Source organism: Budorcas taxicolor, chromosome 16 (assembly GCF_023091745.1).
Source record: "Budorcas taxicolor isolate Tak-1 chromosome 16, Takin1.1, whole genome shotgun sequence".
NCBI classification, from domain to species: domain Eukaryota; kingdom Metazoa; phylum Chordata; class Mammalia; order Artiodactyla; family Bovidae; genus Budorcas; species Budorcas taxicolor.
This window is the reverse complement of record NC_068925.1, coordinates 67091936-67107580: the sequence shown is the minus strand read 5'-3', so window position 1 is coordinate 67107580 and position 15645 is coordinate 67091936. Positions and strand designations below refer to the sequence as shown.

At 36.6% G+C, this 15645-nt stretch overlaps 1 protein-coding gene across 1 annotated transcript in view; it reads right to left on the bottom strand.

Moving 5' to 3' along the window:
• Window positions 1–15645, bottom strand: part of SWT1 (SWT1 RNA endoribonuclease homolog) — a 97215-nt gene that overhangs the window by 77963 nt on the left and 3607 nt on the right. The window contains exons 3-8 of the mRNA XM_052654077.1: window positions 10924–10982; window positions 7905–8643; window positions 3570–3629; window positions 2106–2235; window positions 1048–1149; window positions 520–708 (exon numbers count right to left, since the gene is read on the bottom strand). Of these exons, the coding sequence (XP_052510037.1) occupies window positions 520–708; window positions 1048–1149; window positions 2106–2235; window positions 3570–3629; window positions 7905–8643; window positions 10924–10982 (1279 nt within the window). The remainder of the gene's footprint in view (window positions 1–519; window positions 709–1047; window positions 1150–2105; window positions 2236–3569; window positions 3630–7904; window positions 8644–10923; window positions 10983–15645) is intronic.

Below are 15645 nucleotides of genomic sequence, written 5' to 3'. Positions count from 1 at the left end.
GCTCAGCAGTTAAACGAATCCACCTGCAGGGCAGGAGACACAGGTTCAATTCCTGGGTCAGGAAGATCCCCTGGAGGAGGGCATGGCGACTCACTCCAGTATTCTTGCCTGGAGAATCCCATGGCAGGCTACAGTTCACAGGGTCGCACGGAGCCAGACACGACTGCATCATGTGAGCACGCAGATGATTAGAAACACAGATCACTTATGGGCCTCATCACTCAGCAAGTTATTTTTAAAAAAGAATTAAAGTATTGTAATACAGACAACTATGCGTACAGAACTATATAGCCACTATCTGTGAAATCACAGACCTTCCCAATAAGGTCTACGAGAAACAGAAAATAAATTATCAAAGATGTCCAAAACAAGCCTAATAGAACACTTCAAAGCATCACTGTGTCCTGCCATTTCATAATGCAATACTTATAGTATTATTTTTGCACCGTTTCCCTGCCATGATGAGTCAGCATCCAAACAAATCTTAATCAGGAAACACCCTGAGAGGACAATACTTACAAAGTTTTTGAGATGCAAGTTGTATTGACTGACCCCATAGCTTTCTATCTTGATTTCTGAGACTGTCATTGATGAAATGAACTGCAGGTATAGCTTTGTGCTGGGCATGTTTCAGTAATTTTCCTGCCTTCATACGATCCAGCTCTTGTACAACCACCCAGGGAATTATTAACACAAGTCTCTCAAAGCCTAAAAAATAAAAAGATTTCTTATAAGTCAACAAATATGTATTAAGCTACTAAATCAAACTGCTGTAGGAGAATTAAAAGTTTTAAAGAAATTCACAATCTAAATAAAGAAACAATACATAAAAATAGGAACTTAAAACAGATACAGTGTCAAGAGAACATTACAAAAATAAATACTAATACAACCGGAGATCAAAGAAAAGGAAGTTTAGAAGCTAGATTAACCAGTAAAGGCTCTTTTTTATTCGCCTTTTTACTTAAGCTGATTATGCTGTGCGCGCTTGTGCTTAACAAGTGTTAAATAAGAAAATCAGAATCAGTCAGTATGTTTTATAAATACCTGGGATTTCTCTTGTTTTCAAAAGTCTAACAAATTTGAGATGATTCATTAGAATATTTGTGTCAATAACAATTAGAAGCTTTTTGTCTGAAGCAGCATTTGCTAGGGAAAAAAAGCAAAGTGAGAACTGACATTTGTAACACACTTGTATAATAAATAAAACTTTGTTATCATAGAACTCTGATAGCATTCTTAAGGCAATCCTTTAAACAACAAAAACACATTTACTCCAATTCTTAAGAGAAAGAACAGCAATCAGTGTTTAATCATCCACCAGTAGAATATTGCATATTACTTATGGGTAGATTTTTAAATCATAAACTAACTTATGACAGCAGTAATTATGTTGTCAAACCCTGTACTCTATCACTGGTAGTTACCCAGTTAGGAATGAGAAGCTAATCTTATATATTGTGAAACAACACTGAAAAGATAAATATGTATAAAAAGAAAGAAAACTAATAATACTAGTATTATTTCTTCTTAGGGTCATATTAGGAACAGGTGAACTGATTCACAGATAAACAATAAATTGGAAAATGCAACATGAATATAATGTAGCAGCATTACTATTTTTAGAAATGCCACTCAAAACTGTATACTAGCATACTCTGGAGGAGTAAGAATAATCACAAGAGTAAGAATAATCTCAGGTTTTCTTCTCCCAGGAGTAAGAATAATCACAGTTTTACTATATAAGTAAAAATTCATGAATACCTTTGAGGAAATTGCAGTGTTTCTGATGAGTGCTTTACAAACTTGAAACTGTTAAAATTTATGATTAAGAACAAGACTAACAGACTAGTCATAATTCTGATTACTGTCCTTAGGCAAAAAAGAGAAAGAAAATATTTCTAACTGCCTAATAATGTGAGATATATAAAGCAAATGATAACACAAATCTTAGACCTGATTCCTACAGCTGAAAGAAATATACCATATTTTATTATTTCAAATGAGCACATTTTAACACTTTCACCTAAATATTACAAAAACTGAACGTTGAGAAAACACAGGAGATCGCAAGCACAGTCATATACATAAAGTCATATACATACCAGCAGAGGAATGTATATCATGTTCTACCACGTCAATTTCCATACTCATTAACTCTCCTGAAGGTGGAACCTCAGGTAAATCCATACTTTTTCCCACACGAGCAGCATGAAGCTCTTCTACTATCTGCATCTAAATTGCAAAAGACCCGCAAAACAATATTTTAATTATTTTCTCTTCAGATTAGTAAGAAAGCAATTAATTCTTAATTCGCTTAATATGAGATAGTCTGTGGAAAGCAAAAACTTTACAAAAATATGGTAAAAAAACCCACAGATTTATAAACATATACAAGGTTTACAGGAAAAGAATTTGAAATAGAAGATATATGTATATCTATAACTGAATCAACTTTGCTATACAGCTGAAACTAACATAACATTGCAAATCAACCATAGTAAAAAAAATTTTTTTTAAGCTCTTTAAAAAAAATAAAATGGCTCTTCTCTTATTCTTATTACAACCTTAGGCAAATCATTTAAACACCATGGGTCTCAGTTTATCTGCACAATAGGAATGGTAAATATTTGTATCCTTTTGGTACTTTTTGTAAGGATTAAGTGAAATAACATGAAAAACCTCACATAAGGTCTAATACATAAGAGATAATAAGTTAATTCTCCAAAATAAGTTAATTATCATTTCCATTCTCACTTCAAAGTACTTTAGGAGCCAAATATGTTTTTGTCTGGATGATCAGCACTCTTCCTAATTTCTAAGATTGTTAATTAAATGAAAAACTGAAATCCAGATCTTTATACTGTTTTCATTTCAGGGAAGTAGTTCCCTGATGTATTATAATGTAAAGAAATTAAAGTATAACCTAATTTTAGAGCAGAGGTGAGAAATCTTTCTTCTATCAAGGGGCACTGACCCAGAAGACATAAAAATATAACTGACTGTCACAAATAAAAAGCAATCAACATGGTTTTAAAGTTTCCTTTAAATAGAAAAACCCAAAGCGTTCTCTGAATCTAATTTTAATTTAGAAGCAGAGAACATAAAATTACATGCAATACTTCTAATAGGTTTGACCAGAAGATTCTAGCTGAGAAATGAAGCAACAGGTAAAAAATAAATACGTATGTGTTTTCACATTCATCTTATTGCTAATTAGAAAAATGAGGCAAAAACATTAATATTATACTGTATTTTGGCAAGCTGAGGCATAAGCATGCAAAAACATAACATTAAATTAAAATTAATATTGTGAGCATAGGCTCCACGCTTTTTATTCAAAACAAATTAGAGCTTATTAGAAAAAAAGCCCAAAAGGTGATTGAATAAATGGAAATACTTTCCCAAAGAATTTTTCAGGACTTCATAAATACTTGTATACTGAATTAAGTAGAGACATCACTGTTATTTTCATACTATAAAAGTTTTTATCATTATTTTTTTGTTAAAATAGGAATCCTGTCTTAATTTCATTAAAAATATTGAAAGTAAACAAATATATCAGTAACCTCTTGATCTGTATCTTGAATACTTTCAAGTGACACTGAAGAACATGGTGCTTCAAAACTCTGAAATGAAAAGTAATTTTATTAATTAGTTAAGAAGCATACACCAAGAATAAGGTTTTCCAGCTATGGAACTACTGACATTCAGGATCAGACAATTCTTTGTTTTGGGGGTTAATACTCTTCTCACTTTAGGGAAGTAGTTCCCTGATGCATCATAATGTAAAGAAATTAAAGTAGAATCTAACATTAAAGCAGAGGTGAGAAACCTTTCTTCTATCAAGGGGCACTGACCCAAAAGACACAAAAGTATAACTGACTGTCACAAATAAAAAGCAATCAACATGGTTTTAAAGTCTTCTTTAAATAGAAAAACACAAAGCGTTTGGGGTTGTTCCAAGCATTGTAGGATGTTTAGAAGTATCTCTTCCCTTTACCCACTAGATACCTACCTCCCTCCCATCCTTGACAATCAAAAATGTCTCCATCCCTTTGCCGAAACAATTTCAGTGTTATAACAGAGACAGAATTTGATGTAAATGGAGTTGAAGAGAAAATTATCTATACTTCAGTTTACATTCCACTAAGCTATACTGTTTGGGGGTGCATACTTCAATAAATGCAATTTAAAAAAAAATGAACTGAAAAAAAAAAGTCTCCATCAAATCAGTTAGAGGCAAATACCACTAAGAGGCAAATACCCACTAAGAGGCAAAATTGCCCCCAGATGAAAAACTGTCCCCAGAATAGAAAAGCCTCATTCTATCAAGTCATGAAACATAGTAGAAATTCTTTAAGATTTACTCATTCATGGAGAAGGAAATGGCAACCCACTCCAGTATTCTTGCCTGGAAAATCCCATGGACAGAGGAGCCTGGTAGGCTACAGTCCAAGGGGTCTCAAAAGAGTCAAGACACGACTGAGCTATTAAAACAACAACAACAAAGGAAAAAAAAAAAAAAGATTTACTCATTCATATACATGCTTCCCTAAAAATACTCATATTCTAAGAACAAAACATGCCACCTTAAGAAACAGAAATAACCATGGCAAGGATAAAAATACTGGGCCTTGGTGGTGGGAAATTTTCATCCATGAGTAAATGAACCATTTCTAAAAGTGACATGACAAAACAACAAAAGAAACTTGAAGATTATTATATGGCTGAGGGAGGGAAAGACTGAAAATGTATGGGTGTTTTATTTTTTGTCTCCCAGCAAAGACTGAAGATCTCTCTAATTTCAGTTCTTCCCTGGCACTTTCGGTGAGTGGCTGAGACTTACCCAATCCTACATACAGGTGAGAAGGAACTTAACTAAGCCTCTACTGAACCAAATCATGTTCTAAGAATTCGCCAAGATAACATCAAACACACATGTATTTTATAAGAAGCTGGATATAAACTGCAGACTCTCTTTCAGAAAGTGTATCCTATGTTGCTTTGGGAATTGAGCTTCAACCCTAACTTTCCAGTACCAATCTTCACACAACACAACACCACACACGTCACACACGTAGGCCCGTTACAGCCGCACTCTCCCATGACCGTGGCCTCTAAAATGCTTTCTCCACCTGACTTTAAATCTCACTGGAACTTTAGATTCTCTTCCGCTAAGGAGTGCCAACCAAGCTAGAGATCAGAGATCAGTTCTGCTAGTTGCAGAACTTCCTGCAACTTCTGACATTGAAAGTCTTTTCATTCTTTTACTTGGGTCACTACTACCCTTCACTCTCTTTGACAAGTCACTTTCAGTGATTTCAAAAAACTTTCTATCAACTTCAAATCCTTATTATAAAAGAAAGTCTTAGAGGGCATTTAACTTTGCCTTCCCCCTTCCATGTTTTATTAAGTCCATGGATTGGGATAAAGCCTTCCCTGGAGATGACAAAAGGGAGTAACAACAATGACGGTATAAATGGCTTTATTTGCTGGAGTGATTCCAAACTAAAAACCTGATTATTCAGTGGCTCTTTTCTATCTACAAGATAAAAAGCAGTCTTTCCCAGAAGAGATAAAGGAATCCATTGCCTAGACCCTGGCTTCCCTCTCCAACTTCCTCTCATATAGATTCTCAGCACATCTCAAGTCAAACTGAACAACACAGTGCTCATGTATGCTCGTGCCATGCAGTTTCACAACTCTGGGCCACTACACAACTGATCATTTCCCCTGGCAGGACAACACTTCTATTCTTTGCTCTACACATTTTTCAACACCAAGCTTAAGAATCTCCAAGCTTAAGAGAATCTCTTAAGAATCTCTTAATGAGCCCTTCCTTAACTCACTTTCAAATTTATTCTAACACCAGCCAAATTCCCAGGGCTCTAATATTTTCTTCACTGGATCTGAAATTGTATTTGTTTACTAATCTACCTCTCTGGGAACTTCTTGAGGGTAAAAGCATCTTATTCAAACTCTAAATGCTTAATACATAATAACATTTAGATAAACTGATGAATTTCTATCCCCAGAGATTTATAAGAATTAAGTGGGATACCATTTATAAAAGTGGCCTGTAAACAATAAATCTCTAGAATATTAGTTCACAATGGTGAGGGGAAAATGCAACCTGAAAAGGATAACAAAGAACTATAAGCCTAGGGAAAAAAAGAAGTCACTTTCTCCTATAACAGGATCACTGAATACAAAAACACACAATTACTCCTTTGTAAACTCATTATTTTAGGAAGACAATTATCCACTGAGGAATTTATGAGGAAAACAAATATAATATTTAAATGATTAGCTACTGTCACTAATAATGTTGATAACATATTCAAGATAAGAACAATATTTACTTGCTGCTCCTGCGTCTAAATGACTTTCAGTCATTTAGACTGCTATCAAAGAAATATAAAGAGTTTTAATTCCAATAATTGAAAAGTAATCATGCAAAAATTGCTTCCCCTACAACTTAATATTCATGCTATGTACCTCATTCAGTTTTTATAATAACTCTAAACAGAGAGCAAAAAAGTGTGTAAGATACATCTCACACTGTTCCTTAGATATACAGCACCAGGGGAATACCAAACAATGATACAAAGATGTTCAGTGAACATACTGGAAAACTCAGATTCCTTTCTTGCATTCTACTCTAGAGAATTGGTTATACAGCACAAGAAGAAAACTGAAGCTTTCCTTTAAGAAAGCAATAAAAAGAACAAACTCAATTCTTTCCTTCTTTGGACCTCTTCAAGTTCAGTGAAAAAGAGTACTCTTTCTCAAGCTCTTCTGGCCCCCTTGGTTACAATCCCTCCATTTTTCAAAGGAAGTATCTTATACAACACTCTATAGTCTTGATTCCTAAAAAGAGGTAACCACTGCTGTTTATAAGCAGTCTCTAAATTTCAGAGCTTCTAAAATTCCAAAGTTCTAACAGTTCTCCTAAAGATAAATAATTTTATTTGCCATAGAAACAAGACTATCACAATTAGGTTTTCAAATTAGTCCACATATGCTGATTTACTGCATAATTTAGAAGCAAAAACAGATGTGCCAAGCTTTCTAGCCTAGATCTCTGTATATATAATTCCTCTGTCTGGAACATTCCTGCTTCTCCCATCTCACTCCACCTTGTCTTCACTTGAGTAACTCCTATTCAACCACAGGTCCCTGGTGGCTCAGACAGTAAAGCGTCTGCCTACAATGTGGGAGACCCAGGTTCGATCCCTGGTCAGGAAGATCCTCTGGAGAAGGCAATGGCAACCCACTCCAGTACTCTTGCCTGGAAAATCCCATGCATGGAGGAGCCTGGTAGGCTACAGTTCATGGGGTCACAAAGAGTCAGACACGACTGAGTGCCTTCACTTACATGTTATCCCCTCCAGTAAATCTTACTGAATTAATCCATCCAAGGCCATGTTAATCCCCTGCTATGTGTTCCCATGTAAGGTGATTAAGTACTTGTCAGACTTGAGGTGGCTGTTTCTGTACCTCCTCATATAAGAAAGCCTTTGAAAATGATGACTGTGAGTGTGGTACCTGGCATACAGGGCACTCAAAAGAATAATTTGTTAAAGGAACAGCTATTTGGAATATTAACCCTGGAACTGTACCTGGAGTTAGAGAAAACTGTCATAGTACTTCTCTGATAGGATTATCTATAACTGCTTCCTTTGTATTTTTACACAGTCCCTTCTATTTTGGGTCCCTGATAGTTACCAGGATAGTTTCTTAAGGAAGTTGGAATTTACAGAGTAAAATAAAAGAACCAACATACCTTCCTGACTAAACAGAATCTGCCTTTTACAATCACTATCTATAACAGAAATAACTCAAACCTAAGTGTATTTAAACTCTTTACTAAGGTCTGTATTCATTTTGCACTACCTTACCTGGGTTAGGTTTTCACCAGAACTTAAATCATTAATTTCTTGATGCTCATGATATTCTCCTTCCCACTCATGAACAGTCTGCTTATATGTGGAATCTGAAAATAAATATTCACTTCTGTGCCTTGTAAACTTTAATGAAAACTGGGAGGCTTCTGGGCATTCTTTTTTCTCTTGTTTAGTCTTTAACTTGTTAGAACCTAAACTGAACACATTTTCTTGTACAAGATTCTGGAGGGTATTGCGGGATTTTACCGGGATTTTGAAATTAATCCTTCTCCTTCTAGATTCAAAGGGTTCCTTAATTATCTTGCTGGAATTACAATCCTGAGAAAGTTGGATTCTCTTGCATTTCTCCGAAGCACATTTTTCAGAACTGTCTCTAAATTTATTGTACCTTTCTTTCTTGAATTCCTTCATCTTCTCCCTCTGAGCAAGTAAATGAGGCCATTTTTTTTCACTTGCCTGGCCTTCAGCTTTTGGTTTCACATCTTTGGCCACCTTAGGACAGCTAAAGTTTTTAATTCCATGGTCCAGCTTACTCTTAACATTTGCCAATTTAATATCTTTAACTTGAAAATCTACACATTTACTTATATCTTTCTTAGTTTCATTTGAAGAAGGACTCTGTGTAATAATCTGATTATTATTTGAATATGATGTTTCCTGGAGTGTAACAAGTCCTTGGGATGAAGAATCAATTTTTGGTCTCTTTCTTGGAGGGTCAGTTTCTACATTCAGTCTGTAAAGCAGCACAGAAAATTAGGTAGACATTACAATTAAACATAATACATAATATTGCACTGTATCATTTTAGTTAGGAAATGAAAGAACTGGCCTGATATGAACTTCATTAAAAGTAAGAAATAACTACATTATTAATAAAGTGGAAAGGATTACTTAATAAATGGTATTGGAATAACTGGTTTGTTATTTGGAAAAAAAAATGTACAGCTTTATATAACATCAGATGATGTAATCCCAAACAGATTAAACATTCAAGTGCTAAATAATTATTATTTCTGTAATTGCTATATTTCATATTAAATACTTAAAAACCACAAAATAAAAAGGGAACATTTATCAGATTTCCTAATAAAGAACTTCCTAAACTTAATAGCAATGGGAAAAATATCACAAAGGAAAACAGTAAATGTAAATGACTATAGTAGTATATTAAAAAATAATCAAATTAAAAGAACTGAGAAATGGCATATGCTACAAATGTGACAGCTTATTAGCCTTAGTAAATTAAAATCTCATCGAACAGTACTAAGGCTCTAGAAAAAGACATGAACAGAAAACCAATGAATTAGAAAAAGGAAATGGTTAATAGACATTTTTGGGAGAAATGTTTGACTTCCCTAGTAGTCACAGATGTGCTAATTGTGATGTACCATTTTCTTCTATCAAATTAGTCAAGATTGTTAAATAACACTAAATACTGGCAAGAGGTTGTTAAATGGACCCTCTCATATGTTGCCAGTGGAAATGCAAAATGATATAACAGTTCCACAAAGGAATTTGATGATATAATTAAGAATTCTAAAAATGTTCTTATCTTTTAACTTCTTAGTAATTCCCACTTTAGAAATCTAAGGAGAAAAAAGCTAAAAATAGAATGAAAATAATAAGATATTCAATTCAGGATTATCTGTAAGAGCAAAAAGTCAGGTACAAGGTAAATGCTAAAATTTTGGAAATGACTAAGAAAGATGTCATTCTACCGAATACAATAAACTATCAAAGTCATTTCAAAGGACGTTTATGCAAAATTTTCAAAGACATACAAAATATACTGGTATACTATTGAGCAGAAAACAAGCATGGCATAAATCTGTATACATAAGACCATCTCAACAGTTTAAATAAGCATAGTAAACAAGTCAGAAAGAAACATACTAGAATGCTAGAAGCAACAATAGCTAGAGGTGATAATATTTTCCTGCACAATAAAACTAGATATTACTCTGTAGTCAGAAAAAAAGGGGGAAAAATTTGATGAGCCACAATCTATTAATTTATATCAGTAAAGCCCTGAATGCCTTTTAAGCGCCTGTCCTTCTGGACACTGGGAGGCAGTGGAGGACACAGCAAATACAGCCCTTTCCCCTCATTACTTTACTGTCCAGCAGGGGACAGAGGGACCATGAATAAGTGACTTCTCAAAGAATTAACTATGGCAAGAGCAAACTATAAACATCTCAGAGTTTCCATAGGAGTTTCACCTGAGTCTTCACCTGGTTTTATTTTCTTTGCTCTTTCTACAAAAAGATTGCCTATCATTATTTACCTGTTAATAAATAGCAATGAGACAAAACTTTAATAGGACCCTGTTTGGCACTTCTTAGCATATCATATAAGATTTAACTGTAGTAAAGAAAAATCAGGAAAAAAACAAACGAAAGAAAATTTTATTAGGACCCTCTAGTTTTCTGAGCATTTTGAAATTCCTATTTGTTCTTCACAACAGTCCTATGTGGCATATTTCATAGCAATCTATACACCATGGTCCATAAGGTCATTAAACAATGAAAACTCAGCATTATAATACTTTTAATTATTCCTACTATTTCCCAAGTTCTCTAGTTGTAGCCACAATCTGTTAAATTAACATGGTTTCAGAGCCATATCAATTCAATAAGCTACATATTCTCTTCATGAGTAATATGCAAAGATAATTTGTCCAAAATGATTAAATCAGCCTCATAACGTCTTCTATTACTGTTATGTCATGAAGTTATATATCTTGCAAGGGTGTGTCAAAATCAAATTATTTGAGATGCAAATTAACATTTTTGTTGAAAGTAATATTTACATAGTATAGAATTCTGATAAGATTTTTTATTTCACTCAACTTTTTCTTAAATTTATACAAATATTAAGAAAATCATATCTGTGATTTAGCTATAAATATGTGCCTACAAAACAGTATTAAACAAAATAAAGGATTCTGCAAATCTAAATATTCAGTCTCACAATTCAAAGCTAAAAAATATACCAAGAAAAAGGGAAAATTTACCTTTTCAGTTCTTGTCTTCTTTTCATATTACAGTACAGAATATCTGCAGGATCTGATTTCTGAAAGAAAAAAGGTATTACTTAGGAAATATAAATTGTGAACTGAGGAAAGAGATTGGGAAACAGTATTTTTCCATACCTATATGTTAGTGAATACGTTAGAGACAGCCTGGGACCTGGGACCCTTTACTGTAACTGCTACAACACTTGTACCTGGACACACCGCTTCTCCAGCAACAGAATACAAAGAAACTATATGAGACTAAAAATAACTGTCTGCACGCTCAGTTGGGGCAAATTAAGACCAAAAAACTGCTACTCATGAAGAGCCAGGAGCAAAAAGCAGGGTACTAAGCATGCCCCCTGCAGTCACCACCACCAGAAGGGTGGGCAAAACACCTCATCCTTCCAGCCCTAAGTCTGTGCACACCCCTAACTTCACCCCATATAACAAGAGAGAGCCAAGATGGCAGAGAGGGAAGGTGCCACAAATAGTGCCCTTACCAGATGCTGGTGGCAACCATGACACCCAGGTGGACAGGAGGAACCTCTTTACTAAGGGGTAGAATATAGTGGGGAGCGAGCGGGAAGAAGCAGAGGCTAGCGGGACCAGTACCCCTGAGGAGCAGCTCGGGGAGAGGAGTTCCCAGGCCTTGAGAGGCACACTTACCTCAAGGGGATCAGTGGGGACAGGGAGAGACCCTTGGAGGTCAGAAGATCAGGGGCACGTACCTGGAACCTACTCAACCCTGGGAAGCCTGCTGAGGCCGGGGGCCTGATCCTCTGTACTCTGAGGCCAGAAGCATTCCAGACCCCCTCCAGGCCCGGCTGAGCTCAGGCAACCTGCACCCCACCCCCACCCAGGGCCTTTATCTGCAGCATGGGCCCACCCCCACCTAAGCCCTGCCCCACAACAGCCAAGACTTTTTCCAGATTTCGTTCTCTTTTCTCTTTTTTTCCTATTGCAGTTCTGTTTTAGCTTCCAGTGGTTGTTTCACTTCTATCTTTATTTTTCCTAATATATGTGTTAGTTTTTAAAATTTCACTTTTTGTCACTGTTGTTGTTACTCTGTGCGGCTTTGTGGCTTGTAGGATCTCGGTTCATGGGCCAGAGGATGGGCTTGAGCTCCTAGGGTAGGAGGGCTGAACCTGGTGGTTCTAACGAGAACCACAGACTCCAGGGAATATTAATTTGAGTCTCTTGTAGGGGTAAGGACTTTATATTAATATAAAGTCTCTTGGAAGTCCACATCTCAACACCAAGAAGTAGCTCTACCTAACTGCCTGCAAACTCCAGTGCTGGAAGTGAAGTAAAAGTCGCTCAGTCATGTCTCACTGTTTGTGACTCCATGGACTGTAGCCCACCAGGCTCCACTGGATTCTCCAGACAAGAATACCGGAGTGGGTAGCCATTCCCTTCTTCAGGGATCTTCCCAACCCAGAGATCAAACCTGGGTCTCTTCCATTGTAGGCAGATTCTTTACCTCTGAGCCACCAGGGAAACCCAAATCTCAGAGCAAACAACTAGGAAGACAGAAGCACAGATCCACCCACCAAAAATATGTGACAACAAAAACCCAAGTTACAAACAGGCACAATAAAAAGCTACAAGACCAAACAAATGAAGAGGAAATAGACAACTTACCTGAAAATAAAAAATTTACGATAGTAAAAATGATCCAAAAACTCAGAAAAAGAATGGAGGCACTGATCAAGAAAATACAAGAAATGTTTAACAAAGACTTAGAAGAACTAAAGAATAAACAAACAGAGATGAACACAATAACTGAAATGAAAAATACACTAGAAGGAATCAATAGCAGAATAACTAAGGCAGAAGAATGAAAAACGAAGACAGAATGTGGAAATAGGATTAAAAAAAAAATTGAAAAATTAAAGACAGACCCAGAGAACTCTGCAACAACACTAAATACACTAACATTCAAAATACTGGGTCCTAGAAGAAGAAGGGAAAAGAAATGGTCCGAGAAAATATTTGAAGAGATTATAGTCAGAAACTTTCCTAACATGGGAAAGGAGATAGCCACCCAAGTCTGGGAAGTACAGAGAGACCCATGCAGGATAAACCCTAGGAGGAACACACCAAGACACATACAAATCACACTAACAAAAACCAAATAAAAGAAAAAAGTATTTAAAACAGCAAAAAATAACATACAAGGGAATTTCCATAAGGGAATTGATCTCTCAGTTGATTTTTCAGCAGAAACTCTGCAGGCCAGGTCAAAGTGGCAGGATATAGTTACTGTGATGAAAGAGAAAAATCTACAACTAAGATTACAGCCAGCAAGGATCTCATTCAGATTTGATGGAGAAATTAAACACAGACAAGCAAAAGCTAAGAGAATTCAGCACCACCAACCCAGCCTTACTTACTCAAGGATTTTAGCCTTCTAATTAAGTTAGTGTCCTTGGCTCCGTGGTAAAGAATCTGCAATGCAAGAGATGCAGGTTTGATCCCTGGGTCAGGAAGATCCCCTGGAGAAGGAAATGGCAACCTACTCCGGTATTCTTGCCTGGGAAATTCCACGGACAGTGGAGCCTGGAGGGCTACAGTGCATGGGATCACAAGAATCGGACTCAACTTAGGGACTAAACAAAGCCAGCCTGCAAAAGGTGCTAAAGGAAATTCTCTAGGCAGGAAACAAAAGAGAAGAAGATGACCCACAAAAGCAAATCCAAAACCACTGCTACCCACTCTAGCATTCTTGCCTGGAGAATCCCCATGGACAGAGGAACCTGGTGGGGTACAGTCTATGAGGTCGCAAAAAGTCAGACAGGACTGAGCAACTAAGCACGGCACAGCACCATTTACAATAGCCAGGACATAAAAGCAACCTAGATGTCCATCAACAGATGAATAGATAAAGAAGATGTGGTACATATACACAACGGAATGTTACTCAGCCATAAAAAGGAACTAGATTGAGTCATATGCAGTGATGTGGGTGAACCTAGAGTCTGTCAAACATAATAAAGTAAATCAGAAAGAGAAAAACAAATAACGTACACCAATGCATATATATGGAATCTAGAAAAATGGTACTGATGAAACTATCTGCAAAGCAGGAATAAGGATGCAGACGCAGAGCACGGACTTAAGGACATAGTGAGAGAAGGACAGGGTGGGGCACACTGAGAAAGTAACATTGATATATATATACAAAAGTGAAGAAGAACTAAAGAGCCTCTTGATGAAAGTGAAAGAGGAAAGTGAAAACGGCTTAAAGCTCCACATTCAGAAAACTAAGATCATGGCATCTGGTCCCATCACTTTATGGCAAATAGATGGGGAAACAGTGGAAACAGTGTCAGACTTTATTTTTCTGGGCTCCAAAATCACTGCAGTTGGTGACTGCAGCCATGAAATTAAAAGACGCTTACCCCTTGGAAGACAAGTTATGACCAACCTAGACAGCATATTAAAAAGCAGAGACATTACTTTGCCAACAAAGGTCCATCTAGTCAAGGCTATGGTTTTTCCAGTGGTCATGTATGGATGTTAGAGTTGGACTATAAAGAAAGCTGAGCGCTGAAGAATTGATGCTTTTGAACTGTGGTGTTGGAGAAGACTCTTGAGAGTCCCTTGGACAGCAAGGAGATCCAATCAGTCCATCTTAAAGGAAATCAGTCCTGAATGTTTATTGGAAGGGACTGATGTTGAAGCTGAAGCTCCAATACTTTGGCCACTTGATGCGAAGAGCTGACTCACTGGAAAAGACCCTGATGCTGGGAAAGATGGAGGGTAGGAGGAGAAGGGGACGACAGATGATGAGATGGTTGGATGGCATCACCGACTCAATGGACATGAGTCTGAATAAACTCTGGGACTTAGCGATGGACAGGGAAGCCTGGTGTGCTATAGTCCATGGGGTAACTAAGAGTGGGACACAACTGAGTGACTGAACTGAATTGAACTGAATCATATGTAAAACAGGTATCTAGTGGGAGGCTGCTATATAGTACAGGGAACTGAACTCCATGCTCTGTGATGACCTAGAGAGGTGGGACTGGGGTTGGGGTGGGAGGGAGGCTCCAGAAGGAGGAGATATATGTATACATATACCCGATTCACGTTGTTATTCAGCAGAAACTAATATAACGTTGTAAAGCAATTTTACTCCAATTTTGAAAAAATAAATTTAAAAAAGAAACAAGGCAGCTCCCACCTCAGTGACTGAGAAAGCAAAGGAAACTGTTCCTTGTTCTCGCTCTCCCTGCTGCAGCAGGCACCCCATTGAAATCTTACCTGAACTTCTTATCTGGCATCTGATCACTTTCTATTGACTATGAGCAGGCCAAAAACCCTGGTCAGTATCAGGTTGACACAATAATTTTCTTAATCCTTGCAATAATCTCATGAGACAGATATTATTAGTATCTCATTTTACAAAGCACCCAAGGCTCAAATAGAGCAAAATACCCTCAACATTACAGAGCAAGTTAGTTGCAGAGCCATGATCTGAAACCAGATTTCTCTACCCTTTCTATTCTACCACCCTGTCTCTCTAGGGGCAGAGGGCTACACACAATAAAAATAACAGAGAAAGAGGATATAGTCCCTGTTCTAACGAGCTCAGAGTAAAGCAAAGGGATAAAGTAGAAAAAAGTACAAGGATATATACAATAGACAATAAAATAAAGCAGAACAATAAACAATAAGTTGTAAAAGAGTTTAAAAGATCAAAACCCAAAGTTGGGA